This window comes from Pollachius pollachius, assembly GCF_949987615.1.
Source record: "Pollachius pollachius genome assembly, chromosome: 3".
Taxonomy (NCBI): domain Eukaryota; kingdom Metazoa; phylum Chordata; class Actinopteri; order Gadiformes; family Gadidae; genus Pollachius; species Pollachius pollachius.
This window is the reverse complement of record NC_136936.1, coordinates 43,279,407-43,293,810: the sequence shown is the minus strand read 5'-3', so window position 1 is coordinate 43,293,810 and position 14,404 is coordinate 43,279,407. Positions and strand designations below refer to the sequence as shown.

The 14,404-nt window shown below is 41.7% G+C and overlaps 2 protein-coding genes across 2 annotated transcripts in view; one reads left to right on the top strand and one right to left on the bottom strand.

The window, feature by feature from the left end:
- Positions 1 to 301: 301 nt before the first annotated feature.
- rmp64 (ribonuclease MRP subunit p64) lies at positions 302 to 4,030 on the bottom strand. The gene is made up of 9 exons (XM_079731695.1): positions 3,928 to 4,030; positions 3,597 to 3,751; positions 3,389 to 3,477; positions 3,117 to 3,251; positions 2,920 to 2,997; positions 2,553 to 2,824; positions 1,769 to 1,827; positions 1,460 to 1,683; positions 302 to 1,149 (listed from the first exon to the last, which is right to left on the bottom strand). The coding sequence occupies exons 1-9, from the start codon at positions 4,010 to 4,012 to the stop codon at positions 843 to 845; spliced, it is 1,404 nt and encodes a 467-aa protein (XP_079587821.1). The 5' UTR covers positions 4,013 to 4,030; the 3' UTR covers positions 302 to 842.
- A 2,992-nt stretch (positions 4,031 to 7,022) lies between these two features.
- rab3gap1 (RAB3 GTPase activating protein subunit 1) overlaps positions 7,023 to 14,404 on the top strand; it is a 44,691-nt gene continuing 37,309 nt past the window's right edge. The window contains exons 1-8 of the mRNA XM_079732382.1: positions 7,023 to 7,077; positions 7,175 to 7,230; positions 7,993 to 8,071; positions 8,611 to 8,743; positions 9,079 to 9,157; positions 10,083 to 10,202; positions 13,573 to 13,738; positions 14,086 to 14,185. Of these exons, the coding sequence (XP_079588508.1) occupies positions 7,060 to 7,077; positions 7,175 to 7,230; positions 7,993 to 8,071; positions 8,611 to 8,743; positions 9,079 to 9,157; positions 10,083 to 10,202; positions 13,573 to 13,738; positions 14,086 to 14,185 (751 nt within the window). The 5' untranslated portion in view covers positions 7,023 to 7,059. The remainder of the gene's footprint in view (positions 7,078 to 7,174; positions 7,231 to 7,992; positions 8,072 to 8,610; positions 8,744 to 9,078; positions 9,158 to 10,082; positions 10,203 to 13,572; positions 13,739 to 14,085; positions 14,186 to 14,404) is intronic.

Here is a 14,404-nt window from a genome sequence, read left to right as displayed (position 1 = left end):
ATGATGATAATTGTCAACCTCTTTCAATATAGCAATTTTGTATCTATATCTCGCTGGATCCTGAGCACTTACTGATCAATTATAATTATAACTTTAACAATTACATTTTGACATCATAGCAGTCGGCATTCAATAATAAAGGAACCTAATACATCCAACTCTTGAAACAGGACTGCCAAGGTGCATGCCAATAAAAGCAGACACCTCATCCAAATACTGGTGTGTCAGGTTTTTGATTTTGAATAATACCTTCCATGATATTCTCCTCTGAGCATTACCTTTCAAACACTAAGGCCATATTGTTCTTTGTCTACTCAGCGGATAAATCCAGTACTGATAAAACCAGTTTTTTCTTTATTACCATAAGGTATTAATGTGGACTCATCAGGGAGTTCAAATCTTCTTAAATTGTCCAGTAGAGAGCAAGCTCACAGCTGACTTGAGGACCAGGATGTAATCAACTAAGTTTGGCTGGAAACCTTTTATTTATTTTTACGGAATTATCTTCTGCCACAATTTTTTTAAGAGGTCATCTAATTTGGAGAATCCTTGTTGAAAACACTTTATCCAGAAAGTGCAGACAGTTCTTATGCAGCCCGAGCATTGGACTCGGCACAAAATAAGCACATCCAAACCTATGTTCTTCAGCCAGATTTACCGTTATTCCACCCTAAATGATCCTGGCAGCAAGTACATAAAAAGCTTGCCTAATATCCTTACAGATTTTTTTTTTTGTGGTTGCAAGCAAGCTGTAGGAGTCCATTTGGTTTTGATATTTAAAGTTGGGGTCTCCTTTAACCACACAAAAAGTTTTGTGAGGTTATGTAAACCCAATAATGCATTCAAAAATCCAATGAAGAAAATATGTCATCTATTTCATCTTGGCCACTGGAGGCAGACACGTTGGTTGTGTTGCAAGTCCTTCTTCCCTGCTTTGGTCGTCGTCTCACCAGCTGCGGTTCCCTCTGGGCACCAACCTTGACTCGAGCTCCTGTGGTCCGTAATCGAGACCTGAGTGGCTGGAAGCGGTTCTTGGGATGGGTCCTTCTCCATAAGGTGCTGAGCGATTGGCAGGATACAGGGAGCGGGTCCGAGGGGGATAGAACCCAGCAGACCTCGCCTTTGAGACGCCGCAACTTCCTCTGCAAACTAAAAAATAAAAATAAATAAGTTGTCACACAATATCCACAGGTTGTCACAAAGTATCCATGACATTATAGAGATGATTGCAAAATCCTCACAAAATATTGACACATCATTGGAAGACAAAAGGATCATACCAGTGTGATTCTGACCCTAGTCTTTACTGGAGATTTACATTTTAAACATTTGTGTTCATAAATGTGTTTTTCCGTTTAAATGTCAAATCAGTTGCAAAAAGTAGACCTCTAAAGACACAGGTAAACACAATGATAAACTGGTACATCCTTGAGACGAGGACTCTAGTCGTCCTTCTCACCTGTTTCCTGCCAATTCAAGGCGCTCCAACCTTCTGCACTTAAGATGCAGGAACGAGAAATATGGTTTCTCCCGTTTCCGTTTCTGAGATACACACCATGCGATCATCTCCTTCAGACGGGTGGCCAAATCTTTACAAGTAGCAGCTGATCGGACCTGCGCAAGGAAAACCCTTTCCTGTTCTCCCTGCTCACTCTTCCATGAAATGGAAGATGGCATGGGATCCTGTATGGGAACAACCAATAAAAACAGCAGTGAATTTTTAGTAATTTCTAAAATCCAAAACACGAGAGCAGTGTAGCTGACATACCAGTCTAACATTTTTGAAGATCTTGATGGAAGGATTTTGATCACTGTCTACGTCGTGGACTGAAAAGTAAGCATGGAAAATTCATCAGGATTCATATGGAAATGCTCCTGCGTTCAGGGTCCAATTCGCACATTTATTTGATTTATATGCCCCTCGCCACATAGTTTCAATATGCTAACTATTAAATAAAAAGGTGCTGTAGATAAGATTTGAGCATTGTAAAGAGAGAGACAGCAGAGGAGAGAGCAAGTTTTTGAAATTAAACAACCAAAAAAAAAACCTTCCCCTCGCTCATTTGCGCTCTTCTTGATACGTATCTCAGCCCTTGATAAGTTTAGAATTTTACACGACTGGGATCAAAAGGCAAGATATATTATCCGAACCATCACGGAAAAGAAGCAGGTTTACCAGAAATGTTAGAGGCAGCCGCAGTCAACTTGAAACATATTGTCACGGCATTTCAATAGCGGACCGACGGTTGTGCCATTTCTAACAAATTACACTTTAATAACAGCTCTCGAATCTTACCTACAGCACCTCTAAGTGTTTTAAAGGGGACATCTCATACCACCAGGTGTGACATCACAGGTTGGCGTGTCCATCTATCCGTCACACATCTAGATGGACACGCCCACCTGTGATGTCACACTGCTGCACATTTTCAAACCTGCTTGTAATGGCTAATCACACTCACACCTGGTGGTATGAGATGTCCCCTTTAAGATGGACAGGAGGAATACTAGGAATATTTTTCTGAATAGAGCAGATCATGCAATCCAAACACCTCTTTGGAGTGCCACGCCCACATCGTAACCATTCTCGTCAGTGGGGGGGATGATGGGGTTTGAGGGAGCGAGCGCGTTCGAGAGCCAAGCCAAATTGAAGCCCTTGGTTAGCAGTGAGGACCATGATGGCCCAATGAACTCTGTCAGGTCGGTTGGCAGATGGTAGCCAGTGAGGAAGGGCATGGGGTGCGCCTGGGACACCGTCGCAAGCAGAATCTGAATGTGTCCATACAGTGGAACCAGGGCAACGACCATGGCCCTGAAATACACCCTGTTGTGGGGGCAGAGATAGAGGAACATTAAATAATATAGAATTGTACTATTATTACAAATAAATACAAATAGATAAAATGCAGATGCACTCACCATAGACGACTAACCATGCTGGTGATTACCACACTTAGGACTATAAATTCATCCTGTTTAAGCTGCTGCCTTGCACGGCTATCCGTGATAGAAGATAGAAGTTAAGGCAGCAACCTTTATAAAACCTTTGGGATTCCAGTATAGTTCAGATACAAATGCATACACCCCAAATGCTGCTCAGCAGCCCATAAGGATACGCGAATGATCTGCTGCAGTAATCCATTACGCAGGTCAATAGCCGGGCAGCTCCCAGGACCTTGAGAGAGACCCACTCCAGCATGGGCTGACTGGGGCATGAGCTAACACAAGCAGACTCTGAGAAGTAGATCTTCCTTCAAAAAAACAACACAAAGATATTTCAAGTATGTTCCGCACAAATAACATTACAGCTGATCAGGATAAGGGGTAACTACATGGCTCCACCGTTGTCAAGAAACTGATGCAGTCATCCATCACACTGGCCAAATACCTTTTAAACCTGCTTGCACAACAGTCTGAAAGATTTAGCAGGGCGGCATCAAGCTTCATCTCCTTCAGTCTGTTGATACACTGTTCAACCTTTGGGACAAAAATAACAACAATGCATGTTTAATGTTGCGTCTCTCCGATCTCGCCACTTATTACAATGCACATCTATGCCCGTGCACGGAACACCAAGTGTCAAATCACTGTCCTACCTGCTTTAAAGCCCGAAACGTCAAGTTGGTTCCATGGTTGTTTTTACAAGTGAACAGCAGCTCATAGAGAACTCGGATCTCCGTTTGAAGAACGTGGCTTTTGAGCAAACCAAGGACCGTGTCGTTTTTCTTCAGCATCCATGTAATATTTGCATCTACAAATGCAAAGTATTTTCAAATTAAACAACGAAACAAAAATGTATTGTCACACACTACTGCAAGTTATTTACACAGGTCATAGCCTCGTGGGTAAGAAAATCCACATGTGCCACGGCTGTTTACATTGTCAAATTCAGATGGATTCATACATGATTCAGAAAAAAATAAATACCTTCTAAGATTCTTGAATTTATTTTTACAGAAGAAGCAGCACTTGGAAAAGGAATGTTTACTTTATTCCACAGTTCCTCCGCCATGCTGTTTGCTCAAGCCGGGCAAGCGGAACTCAATAAGCCTATCACGATCCAGCAAATGCTTACGTCAGCGTCCTTAAAGGTACCGTAGACGTATACAGCATTCAGCCAAGACCCAACGCAGGAGAAAACTAGAGGGATATGGAGCCAGTATCCTGCCATAATTCAAACCTGAAAAAAAAAGTTTCAAAGGCTTGTAAGTCTGGGTTTGAATACTCAACACCTTGTAAAAAAGGTTTTGCAACACTGAAAAAAGAGATTATAGCCTGAAAAAAAATTAAAACATCTGCAAACATGATTTTCTGTTCTATTTTATCTTCTTCATAATTTTTTTCAGAACTGACTTGTCAGCACTGACTTTTCAGAGATTTGACCACACAGGCGCAAGCTTTGAGTCACGTGATTATTGGCAGTGTTCTGTCGCGCATTCGTTTTGAAACTCCTGCCAGTCAAAGGTCTGAAATCGTTGATCTGGCAAAAGGAAAAAAAAAACGTTCCTGGGGGCGGGACCATTTGGCTCTAAACCTATTGGTTGCTCTCTGCTGACGTACATTCCAATCACATGTGCCGTTGACCGGGCTGTGCGTGATTGCCAGTGCTCTGCCGATGACAAGCATATCAACCGACCTGCGCGGTTGATTTTGTTTTCCATTTTCTGGAACCATGGCTGGGTACGGAACCTACGGAACCCGTAAAGGGACATGGGATACGTTTCTCGTGAGCACGAGAAAGTATCTGGTGCGCACGCGAAAGTATGTGATGCGCACGCGAAAGTATCTCGTGAGAACGAGAAAGTATGTTGTGCGCACGAGAGAGTATGTCGAGCGCACGAGAAAGTATCTCGTGAGCACGAGAAAGTATCGTACGCATATCACTGGCAGTGTGTGCGTGGGTAGGTGTGTGTGTATTTTAAATGTGAGTAAGTGCACATGTAAATCTATATTTTATTTTAATAAAGTATTTATTGTTCAGCATGATGCAGTCTAGTGATTTTGGGAGAAACAAAGTATCGTGTACATATCACTGGCAGTGCGTGTGTGTGTGTGGGTGTGTACTTTAAATGTGAATACGTGCACATGTAAATCTAGACTTATTTAAATCTAGAGTATTTATTGTTCAGCATATGATTTGGGGTTACGTCTGTGAAGTGTCCCTACCAAAACTGAGACCAAATTTACGCCCATGGAATAAATTACCCAGCCTGTCAAGAATCGGTGGCCGCTTCATTCCGACCATATTCCGACCTTTAAGTCACACTAACCATCTCGTAGTTGGAGGCAAGAGAGTATACGCGCTCCAATAGTGCGAGATAAAAATATAGCACATTCATTTGAATGATTTTGGCTTGTGTGTGCCCGTGCCCGCGATAAATCACACACAAGCTAAAATCATTCAAATGAATGTGCTTTATTTTTATCTCAAACTATTGGATCACGTATACTCTCTTGCGCTCCGCCTCCAACTACGAGATGGTTAGTTACACTTTCCTGCTGTTGGCTCCCAGACCGAGGAGCACAGGGGAGACGTTCTCTTCAGGGCCGATGCTCTCTCGGGGGAAACACCCTTCACTTTTACCTACAGTGGGTCTGCTTATAGGTCGGAATATGGTTGGAATGAAGCGGCCACCGATTCTTGAAAGGCTGGGTACTTTATTCTTACACACAACCGGACTCGTTCATTACTTCACTAAACTGACACGCACGCTATCGCTCGCTTCAATAGCGGACAGATGGTTGTGCCATTTCTAAGAAGTTACACTTTAATAACAGCTCTCTCCCCCCCCCCCCCCCCCAAAAAAAAAAAAGTGATAGAGATAATTCTCTCTAAGGCCCTGCTATGACCCAATTGACCAGCACACTGGGTGCATGGAAGCAGTATTTTAATTTCTGTTAACTACATCACTCCTTTTACTATCTTCTTTAGAAATATCTTCCATATCATTGAAGTGAATGGTTAGTAAATGTTGTGTACATTTTACAATTATTGTTCTTATAATATTCTTTATAAGGCATTGCCTATTCAAATAAGTATGAGTTCGAGTATGAGTGATTGAAGCAATTCTTTTAACATGGTCCAAGACTTTTGGTCCATTTTTTTTGCTTTGTAAAGAATGTTGAATTTATTGTATTAAGTTTATATGTAAAAATTCAGATGAGTTTGGAACACTGGGGTTCGTGGAATGAGGTTGTAGTTTACGTTCAGCTCTTGTCACTTTTATCTTTTAGTGTAGAGCTGGCCCCTGTGAGGTCAAAGACATTGCATTCAGATTAACCATAATTTACCTGGACCAGGGCCATACCACTATTCAATCAGATAGAGTAGCATTTCAAACTACAGCTATGTAGCTAGGCTATGTCACGGGTTTAGGAATGATACATTAGCTTGATCATGTTGAAGAATATAAAGTTATTTTGAAATGGTGAATAATAATTTGGTATCATGTGGGGACCTCTGCTGGTCACTTTAGGCAAACCTATTTGGGAATACGTTTGTTTGCGGACATGCTATTTCTACATACTTGGCTATCAATTTGCGTTGCGCAATTAATGAATGTATCAATAACTTTTGGGATGACATTTATTTCATGTGTATTTTTACGAATGCCACTTTTACGAATGGTGACATGGCTGCAACAACCCCTGCAGAATTAAATATACTATTTGGGATAGCAGGATCACAAAAAAGGTATAGCATTGGCATCCCCTTCTATCCAGTCTGGTAGACTTTCTGTCCCTCTGAATTAGATGCACTGTCGTACGATTGTTTACTATCTTATCACTTAACACTGCAGGCAAAACATGAATGTAACAGTTGTTAATTTTGCCATGAATCATAATCTTCTTCAACATTTATTTTTTGAAAATTCTGTTCATGATTTCCCTCCCAACGGGCAGCTTGTTACCGTTCTTCCTTTACAATCCATGATGCTGACTCCTGCAGGCTCTGATGCTCCACGTCAGGCACGAGCTGTTTCGGCTTGGTGCTGACGTCACTGCACTCCCATAATGCAACGAAACATATGACAAAAAAGTAAACAAGAGGAATTCACGATGGCAGCGGACAGTGATGTGAGTTATTTACTATGATTAACTATGACTGCTATTTCAGCAATATGATCCCATGCTTAAAAACGACTGAATTGACAATAATGTATTGTCCTCGCAGCCCGAGACGGAGGTGTTTGAGATCACGGACTTCACTACCGCGTCCGAATGGGAAAGGTGCTGTGAGGAGAGAGCTAGCTAGCTTTGGCTTCACTTCTCTTATGATACGTCTAGCTACGTTTTTAAACAATACTCGTCATTGATAATAATAATAAAGTGAGGTTTTGAGTGTTGTGTTTGACCTCATGTTCAACTTCATGCGAGCCATGCGGATAGCCAAGCAGAAAACATGTTTGAAAGTGCAAATCGTTTCCTTGCCATAAAATAACTTGCTTGCACAATCATCTTATTGGGTGTTACATTTTTCTATGTTCAGCCTTGCGCTATATGACTGAACTTTTCAGAAAAACATTATTCAACCTCTGTACTAGTATGTACTGTTATGAACGCAATGAATAGCATCAAATATATTGCCACGTACACAATTATACATGTACAGTAAATGCAATGAGCCATGGACGTACATCAACATGCATTGAGTTACTTAGATTCTGTCTCCATATAGAGCAGTGCTGGGTGCTCATTGCAAGTGACATGTTTGAAGCTATAGTATAGCTAGAATCGTATATGAAAGCAGGGTGGACAAAACGGGGGAGGGTCCCAAGATATTTCAAACGTTCTAAATTAATTTAATTTTAAAATCCTGTGTAGTATTAATAAGTACATCTTGACTCACATACAACTGTTGAATTCATCTATAGGCTGGATGTTCTTGCTTTGCATTTATTTTTCCTGGTACATGTTTACGCTGATTGCTTCTGAGCCCGCAGTTAATGCACTGAATGAGAGCAGAACTAAAACTGATTTGTCCCTCTACAGGTTTGTGTCAAGAGTTGAGGAAGTGTTAAATGACTGGAAGCTCATTGGCAGCTCTGCCGGAAGGGCTTCTCCAGAGAAGGTAAACCCACCTTTTCACTGGTCCTTACCTTTTGCCCCAAAGTAAGACCTCTAAGAAGACATATTTTGATTCCTCTTTATACTTATTTATATTCTCTATAAAGCATTGTTGAATACTTTAACCTGATTTGTCTATTTGCTTTCCAAGGGTGTCTATGGTTAACAAACAAGACACCTCTGCCTTTAAAAACTTCAGATCATTGCGCTACAAATCTGACAATAAAAACAACGGTCAAATACAACATCCAACCATATGTTGCCTTGATGACAAAAAATCTAAATGCCCATTTTTCCATTTGGAAGCTACATCTACATTTCAGCTCATTAAGTAGATAAAAAAATCAATAATGTTAATGATGAGGTAGCATATTAAGTCATTGTTGATAACGTGGTATAAATGAAATAATCAAGGACAGGGAGTCCTGTTATTGGATATGAATGAACAACGGGACTGGTGATGCAGCTGAGGTGAAGCTGCGGTTGCTCAACAATGCCAAAGTTACTTACTTAAAGGACTAACCTATTATGTATTCTTATCAGGGTGAATACACTAGTGGCACCTGGGAGGAAAAATCTCAGGAGATCAACTTCGCTGACTTCAAGTTCTCTATAACCCACCACTACCTGAAGCAGGAATCAGACAAGAGTGACCTGAAAGAGGAACTCGAGGAAGGTAAAGTAGTCATTTAGTTTTCCTTCTGCCATGGCAATATGGCAAATATCAGAATAAACCACATTGATATGTGTACTATGGTATTTGTTGCACTTAAAATGTATAAATATGGCACAGTTTATTGAATGCATATCAAGAAAACGATTCCGTTACTTAATCATAGATTCTATTTATTTGAGTAAGTTAGTTTACAGTTTAATTGTATTCAATTAAACTTCAAAATCTATTATGCTAATATTCTTTTGAGATTTTCTTGCCCTTGCCTTTTTTATTGATTTTTTTTTATTTTTTTTTAAGTGTTTCATTCCCTCTGAACTGATGTGCTCTGTGTCTAGATGCATTTCCCTTGGCTATGCAGGACCTCCTGTGTATGAACAATGATTTTCCTCAGAGGGCGCACTGTCTGGTGCGATGGTGAGTGCCCCCCTTTTCACACACAGAATATCAAAATGTGAACATGGTAGACATAAACCTGACGGATGCAACACGCCAAGAAGATGATCTTCTGAAGTTTTATTTGCTATGGCAACTTGGCCGGCTGTACTAATATGTCCTGATATGAAGGCAATGAATAGCATCAAATCTATTGCCACATACATAATTAAACATGTACAGTACATGCAGTGAGCCATGGACGTACATCAACATTCATTGAGTTACTTAGATTCTGTCTCCATATAGAGCAGTACACAACACGCCAAGAAGATGATCTTCTGCATTTTGTATTTGCTAAGGCAACTTGGCCGTTCCAACAAACTCTCTAAGAGTATATAAAATGTATAACTACTAAGCTACTGATACTACTACAAGATAAAATGGAATTTTTTTAAAGCTAGGGTTGACATTTTATTTTAAAAGCAACTTTTACCATATTTGTAGAAATCCTTAACCCCCCGACAGCAATCAATCTTTCAAAAGCTATCACAAAAAAATAAAACTAACGATTGAAATCATTGGATCGCCTACCTCTCTTTCAACCTACCTACCCAGCTACCTTTGCGCATTCTGCCTGTGCACTGACTGCTTATGACCAGAGTCTTCCACAACGTAGGCAGACCTTTTACTTAAGCTAGCCAGGGAGGGAGTCCTGAAGAGAGAGTTGTTTTTTTTTGGGTTGGATACTTTCAAAATCTAGTTTACTCTGGCTGGTATCTCCAAATTGCCTACCCTAGCTTTAATCCCAGACGGGATATTTAGCTGTCTCACAGCAGCGGGGACATGAAGGAAGTAGAAAAAAAAAAAAAAAGATCCTAATTAAAACGGAAAGAAATGGATAAGGGGAAATAACCAAGCTGTGCTCTGGGGCGTTGAGATTGATTTCCCTGGTCTGTTCCGACAGGTATGGCATACGAGAGTTCTTGGTCATCTCACCGGGGGCCAACTGTGAAGCCATCACCAGCGAGTCCAAGTGCAACTTACTGCTCAGTTCCGTCTCTATATCTCTGGCCAACAGCGGCTGGTGAGTCCCATTTCAATTTTAAATTTTAGTTTTAAACTAAGAAGCAATATACTGCATACTCTCTGTCCCCCTTTCTGCTCTTTACTCTATATACATTCAAATGTCTTACTTTGACCTTTCATCGATATTTTGCAACGTTGAATTTTTTTGTGTCTGCAAGACAAAATACAAATTTCAATTATTCCTTCATGCTTTACTGCTCTCTTGTAAAGTATGCTGTCAGTATGTACTTAAACCTTTGGGTGACCTGTGGCTCCTAATGGTGGTCCTAATGCGAGCAAATGGCTGTATACGTTGCTGTAGCTTTGGCTGTGTGCGTTTAATGGCAATCCATACCAGATGGGGGAGCCTGCGAGTCGCGATAAGGAGGAGAGGACGAGAATGGAAACGATGGATACCACGTGACGGTGGAAATCATATCCATGAATGTACAGAGGACGCGCCGTTTGCTCATTCTCTGATAGCATTTTAACGTGATGCTGCATGCTAACGTGATGCGCTAACGCTCCCTCACTGATTGCATTTAATGCTACAGTACCATGGCCATTTATCTGATTTAGAGAGAACACTGGATTAATTAAGCCGTTGGTTGAAGAGTTATATTCTTGAGAAGAAGATTAAGTCATGATTTAAAAATGTTTGAATCTAAAAGTGCATGGGTGCACAAAAAGTTGTTTAGGTATAAGTATAAATGGTATTTTTAAGGTATTAGATGGAGATCTTGGAGCTTGGGTATAAATACATACAAATATTTTTTGAGAATGAGTTTTTTGTTATAAGATTATCGTATCTGAAATTAAATAAGGTTTAGTTATGAGGTTGAGGAAGGTACGTTAGCTTTTCATTCAGGTATGTTTGATCTAGGTCTGATGTGTGATTGCAGGTGGGTTAAAATCAGGGTTGCGTTATTGATCAATCTTCTCTGCATATCTTGTTTGAAGCACAATGTAGACAGTCACAGAATGGAGACGGAAGATGTTCAATCTGATTCCCTGTGAGATAGCTGCGGCATTCAAGAAGGAAGACGTTTTATAGTAAATGAGTTTTTGGCTGTGAAAAGTCATGACAGTGTTAGAATGGGCATGCCACTGAATTGGTGTGCAAAGTAACATACACTAAAGTGCAGTGCTGGAGATATTTTTTGGACTGTATCATGGAAGAGATCCACTATTCCATTTTGCAATTACCATGGAGTAGTATGCGTTGCGCATCAATCGGTTAGCACACAAAAACAATGCAATACAGAGATGATCCTTGAGTGAGCCCTGATGACAGATGTAAAGCAGCACACAGTTAAGCCTTTAGTTTGTAGTATTTTAAAATGTGCTGATTAAGTTGTGGCTGCATTGCCATAATGCAAGCAAATGCATTTGTCGGCACATTTGCTTTTCCGAACATTGTCGAGGAGCATATTCTTGGTTCCCATTCTCTCTTCCTACTCTTTCGCTGGCTGTGCTCAGCTGGCCACCAATTACGGAGATGAATGAGGGGGTATTTCATGAATATCCAATGCATGCACTACATGCACTGACAATTCAATGAGCAATGAATTAACTGGTTCTGCTGTTGTGAGACAAAATAACGGATTCGGTGGGCTAGCGGCGAGCTGGTTGAAAAACATGTGCATGAGTGATGAGACCACATCCTACCATCCTATTCTTGATCTATATTGATGAACCGATCATTGAGTTAAAACTCAAAAAGATGTTGATTTTTACATTTCAAGTGTTTTCTAAAGACCTAATTAGTGTGCGACAACTTTGGGTAATTCATTGGTGGTTCCAGACTGGGAATCACCAATCCTTGATGGAGCCCGACCAAGCCCCTTTACTGCCACTGCACCAAAGAGGTAGAGAACCTGTTTCTTTGGCGTTTTAGTAGACATACCGTAGACAGACTCGTAGCCATATCGTCTTCTATATGAAGATACATATTTTGGAATCTTTATTTTACTTGAAAATGGTAAGCCTTGCTTTATGGTTGTCTCTCTCAGACTAAATGAGGCTTACTGTTAAGCCAATATTTAGTTTAAATGCTAAAAATAAAGGCAGATATTAAAATTGTTTGCCACTTTTGGTAAGACTGTTGTTAGAGTAGATGTAATCATATTTTCCTAAAAAAATCGAATCATGAGTAGAAATTGTTTTGAGTCAATAGGGCACACACAGGGTACTGTTGCTGATTTCAATGATCCGTCATTTGTCAGATAGCAACTTTCCTTTCCTCTGAATAATTTTCCCAACATTACTGACATGAGACATCTCACTACAGGTGCAATGACAATGGCGAAGATAATTGCTTCACAGCGTCAGTGTGCTGCTTTGTAATCGCTGCCAAGTTACTGTGCATCTTTTGGACAGCTTATACACATCAGCACGTCTCACCAGCGACGTGTATCCATGGTGACATCCCAGGAATGGATTACTTCTACATTTATTAATTTGCAGACACTGATTGTTGTGTGTGTGTGTGTGTGTGTGTGTGTGTGAGGTGAACAGAGTTTGTTTGTAGCCGGCTGTGGCCTGGTGGAGATTGTCTGCTGTGCTGTTGTTCATCAGCTGCTTGATTTGAGCTGGGTCACGTGATCTGGTTCACAGTCAACTCTAAAAATAAAAAATACAAAATCAGACATTTATTTATTGTTAATATGCAATGAGGAAGCGAGCACAGGCTTGATGTGAGAAAAAAAACAATGTGTGAGCAAGGCAGATTTTCTTTATTTCTTTACATCCGCAGGTTGTTATACATCAAGCAGCCCTTTGTTTTTTAAATAGAAACATGGTGGGCGTGCAGATCTCTCGCTGTGGCGTCGGATCACGTTGGGTCAATCAGTATCCATAGCAACTGAAATGCCGGCAGCAGGCGGCAACAGCTCGGGTCACCTGCCCCCCCTACCCCCCTTCTTCTCTCACTGCTGCTGTAGACAGAAAGGCATAGGGGGAGATACAATACATAACAGTCATGAATATGCTAATTATATTGGGTTTAAATGACACCGGACGCGAGCTGTCTCAGACAATGAATGTAATGTTCACAAAACTGCTCCTATGTGGCATTGCAGTGTCATTAGTGGGTGAGCTCTCTCTCCCCTTACGTTAAAATGACCGTCGTTAACGAATGAACGCAACATCCCGAGGTTCTCAACGCTTTGCGTTTATTGGCTGCACTTCCGCAAGCGTCCACCTGGTGGCACTGTGCAGCTGCTATAGAAATCGTGCTTGCCCGGAGGGGGGCGAGTGGTTGGTGAGCAGCAAAACGATGCTCCACCACCTGCAACGGTATCTGACGGAACAACCTGACACAGACTTACAATACTTTTTTTATTAAATCCCTCCCTCCCCCCGTCCCTCCTCTGCCCCGGTGTCCGCAGTCAGGTGCCAATGTTTGTGCAGATCCAGCAGAAGTGGAGGCGGCTTTACGCCGGGGAGTGCCAGGGTCCGGGCGTGCGCACCGATTTTGAGATGGTCCACCTCCGCAAGGTGCCCAGCCAGTACAACCACCTGTCTGGCCTGCTCGACATCTTCAAGGCCAAGATAGTGAGTGGTGTCACCGACGCACGTCAATGAGTAAAACGAAAAACGTGGGGGGGCGGGGGGCAGAAAGGGTCACTCGGACAGGCGTGTGAGTGGACCACGGGCATGAATCTAATCCCGGTCCCGCTGTCCTGAAATGTCCTCCGTCAATGTCCTCTGCATCGCAGGCCCACAGCTGCCTTTCCTCTTGCCCTTGTCCCAATTCCGCTCCTCTTTTATACCCTTCACGTTTCGTCCTGCTCTCGGGCGCTCACTTTCCTCCCGGTATTTTTCCATGTAGATATACATTATCTTAATATATGTAATATGTCATATTTCTTCCACTTCCTCTGTATCTTTCCTGTCATCAGGGCTGTCCCCTGACCCCCCTGCCCCCCATCACCATCGCCATCCGCTTCACTTACGTCCTGCAAGACTGGCAGCAGTACTCCTGGCCCCAGCAGCCTCCAGGTACAGCCCGACACAGCGGGGGGGGGTCCTATACCTGCCAATCCCCTGGCCCAGCCTTAAAGAGACAGTCTGCCATTTCTGCCTTTCTTGATTTTTCATTGTTTTCAGTTTTTTTTCCAAGGGTCTATCGTTGTCCCATTTTCTTTTTAACGACTCACGCTAGTTGCCCAATAAGGGAATGGGTGGAAAATAAAGTTGGCTGAATCTTCTCAGCGTGCC

Coding starts and splice junctions, on each gene's coding strand:
- rmp64 (XM_079731695.1), bottom strand. CDS start 4,012: ATGGCGGAGGAACTGTGGAATAAAGTAAACATTCCTTTTCCAAGTGCT. Junction 3,252..3,388: donor TGTGCAAGCAGGTTTAAAAG/GTATTTGGCCAG, acceptor GTTTTTTTGAAG/GAAGATCTACTTCTCAGAGT. Junction 1,684..1,768: donor TCTTCAAAAATGTTAGACTG/GTATGTCAGCTA, acceptor GTTCCCATACAG/GATCCCATGCCATCTTCCAT.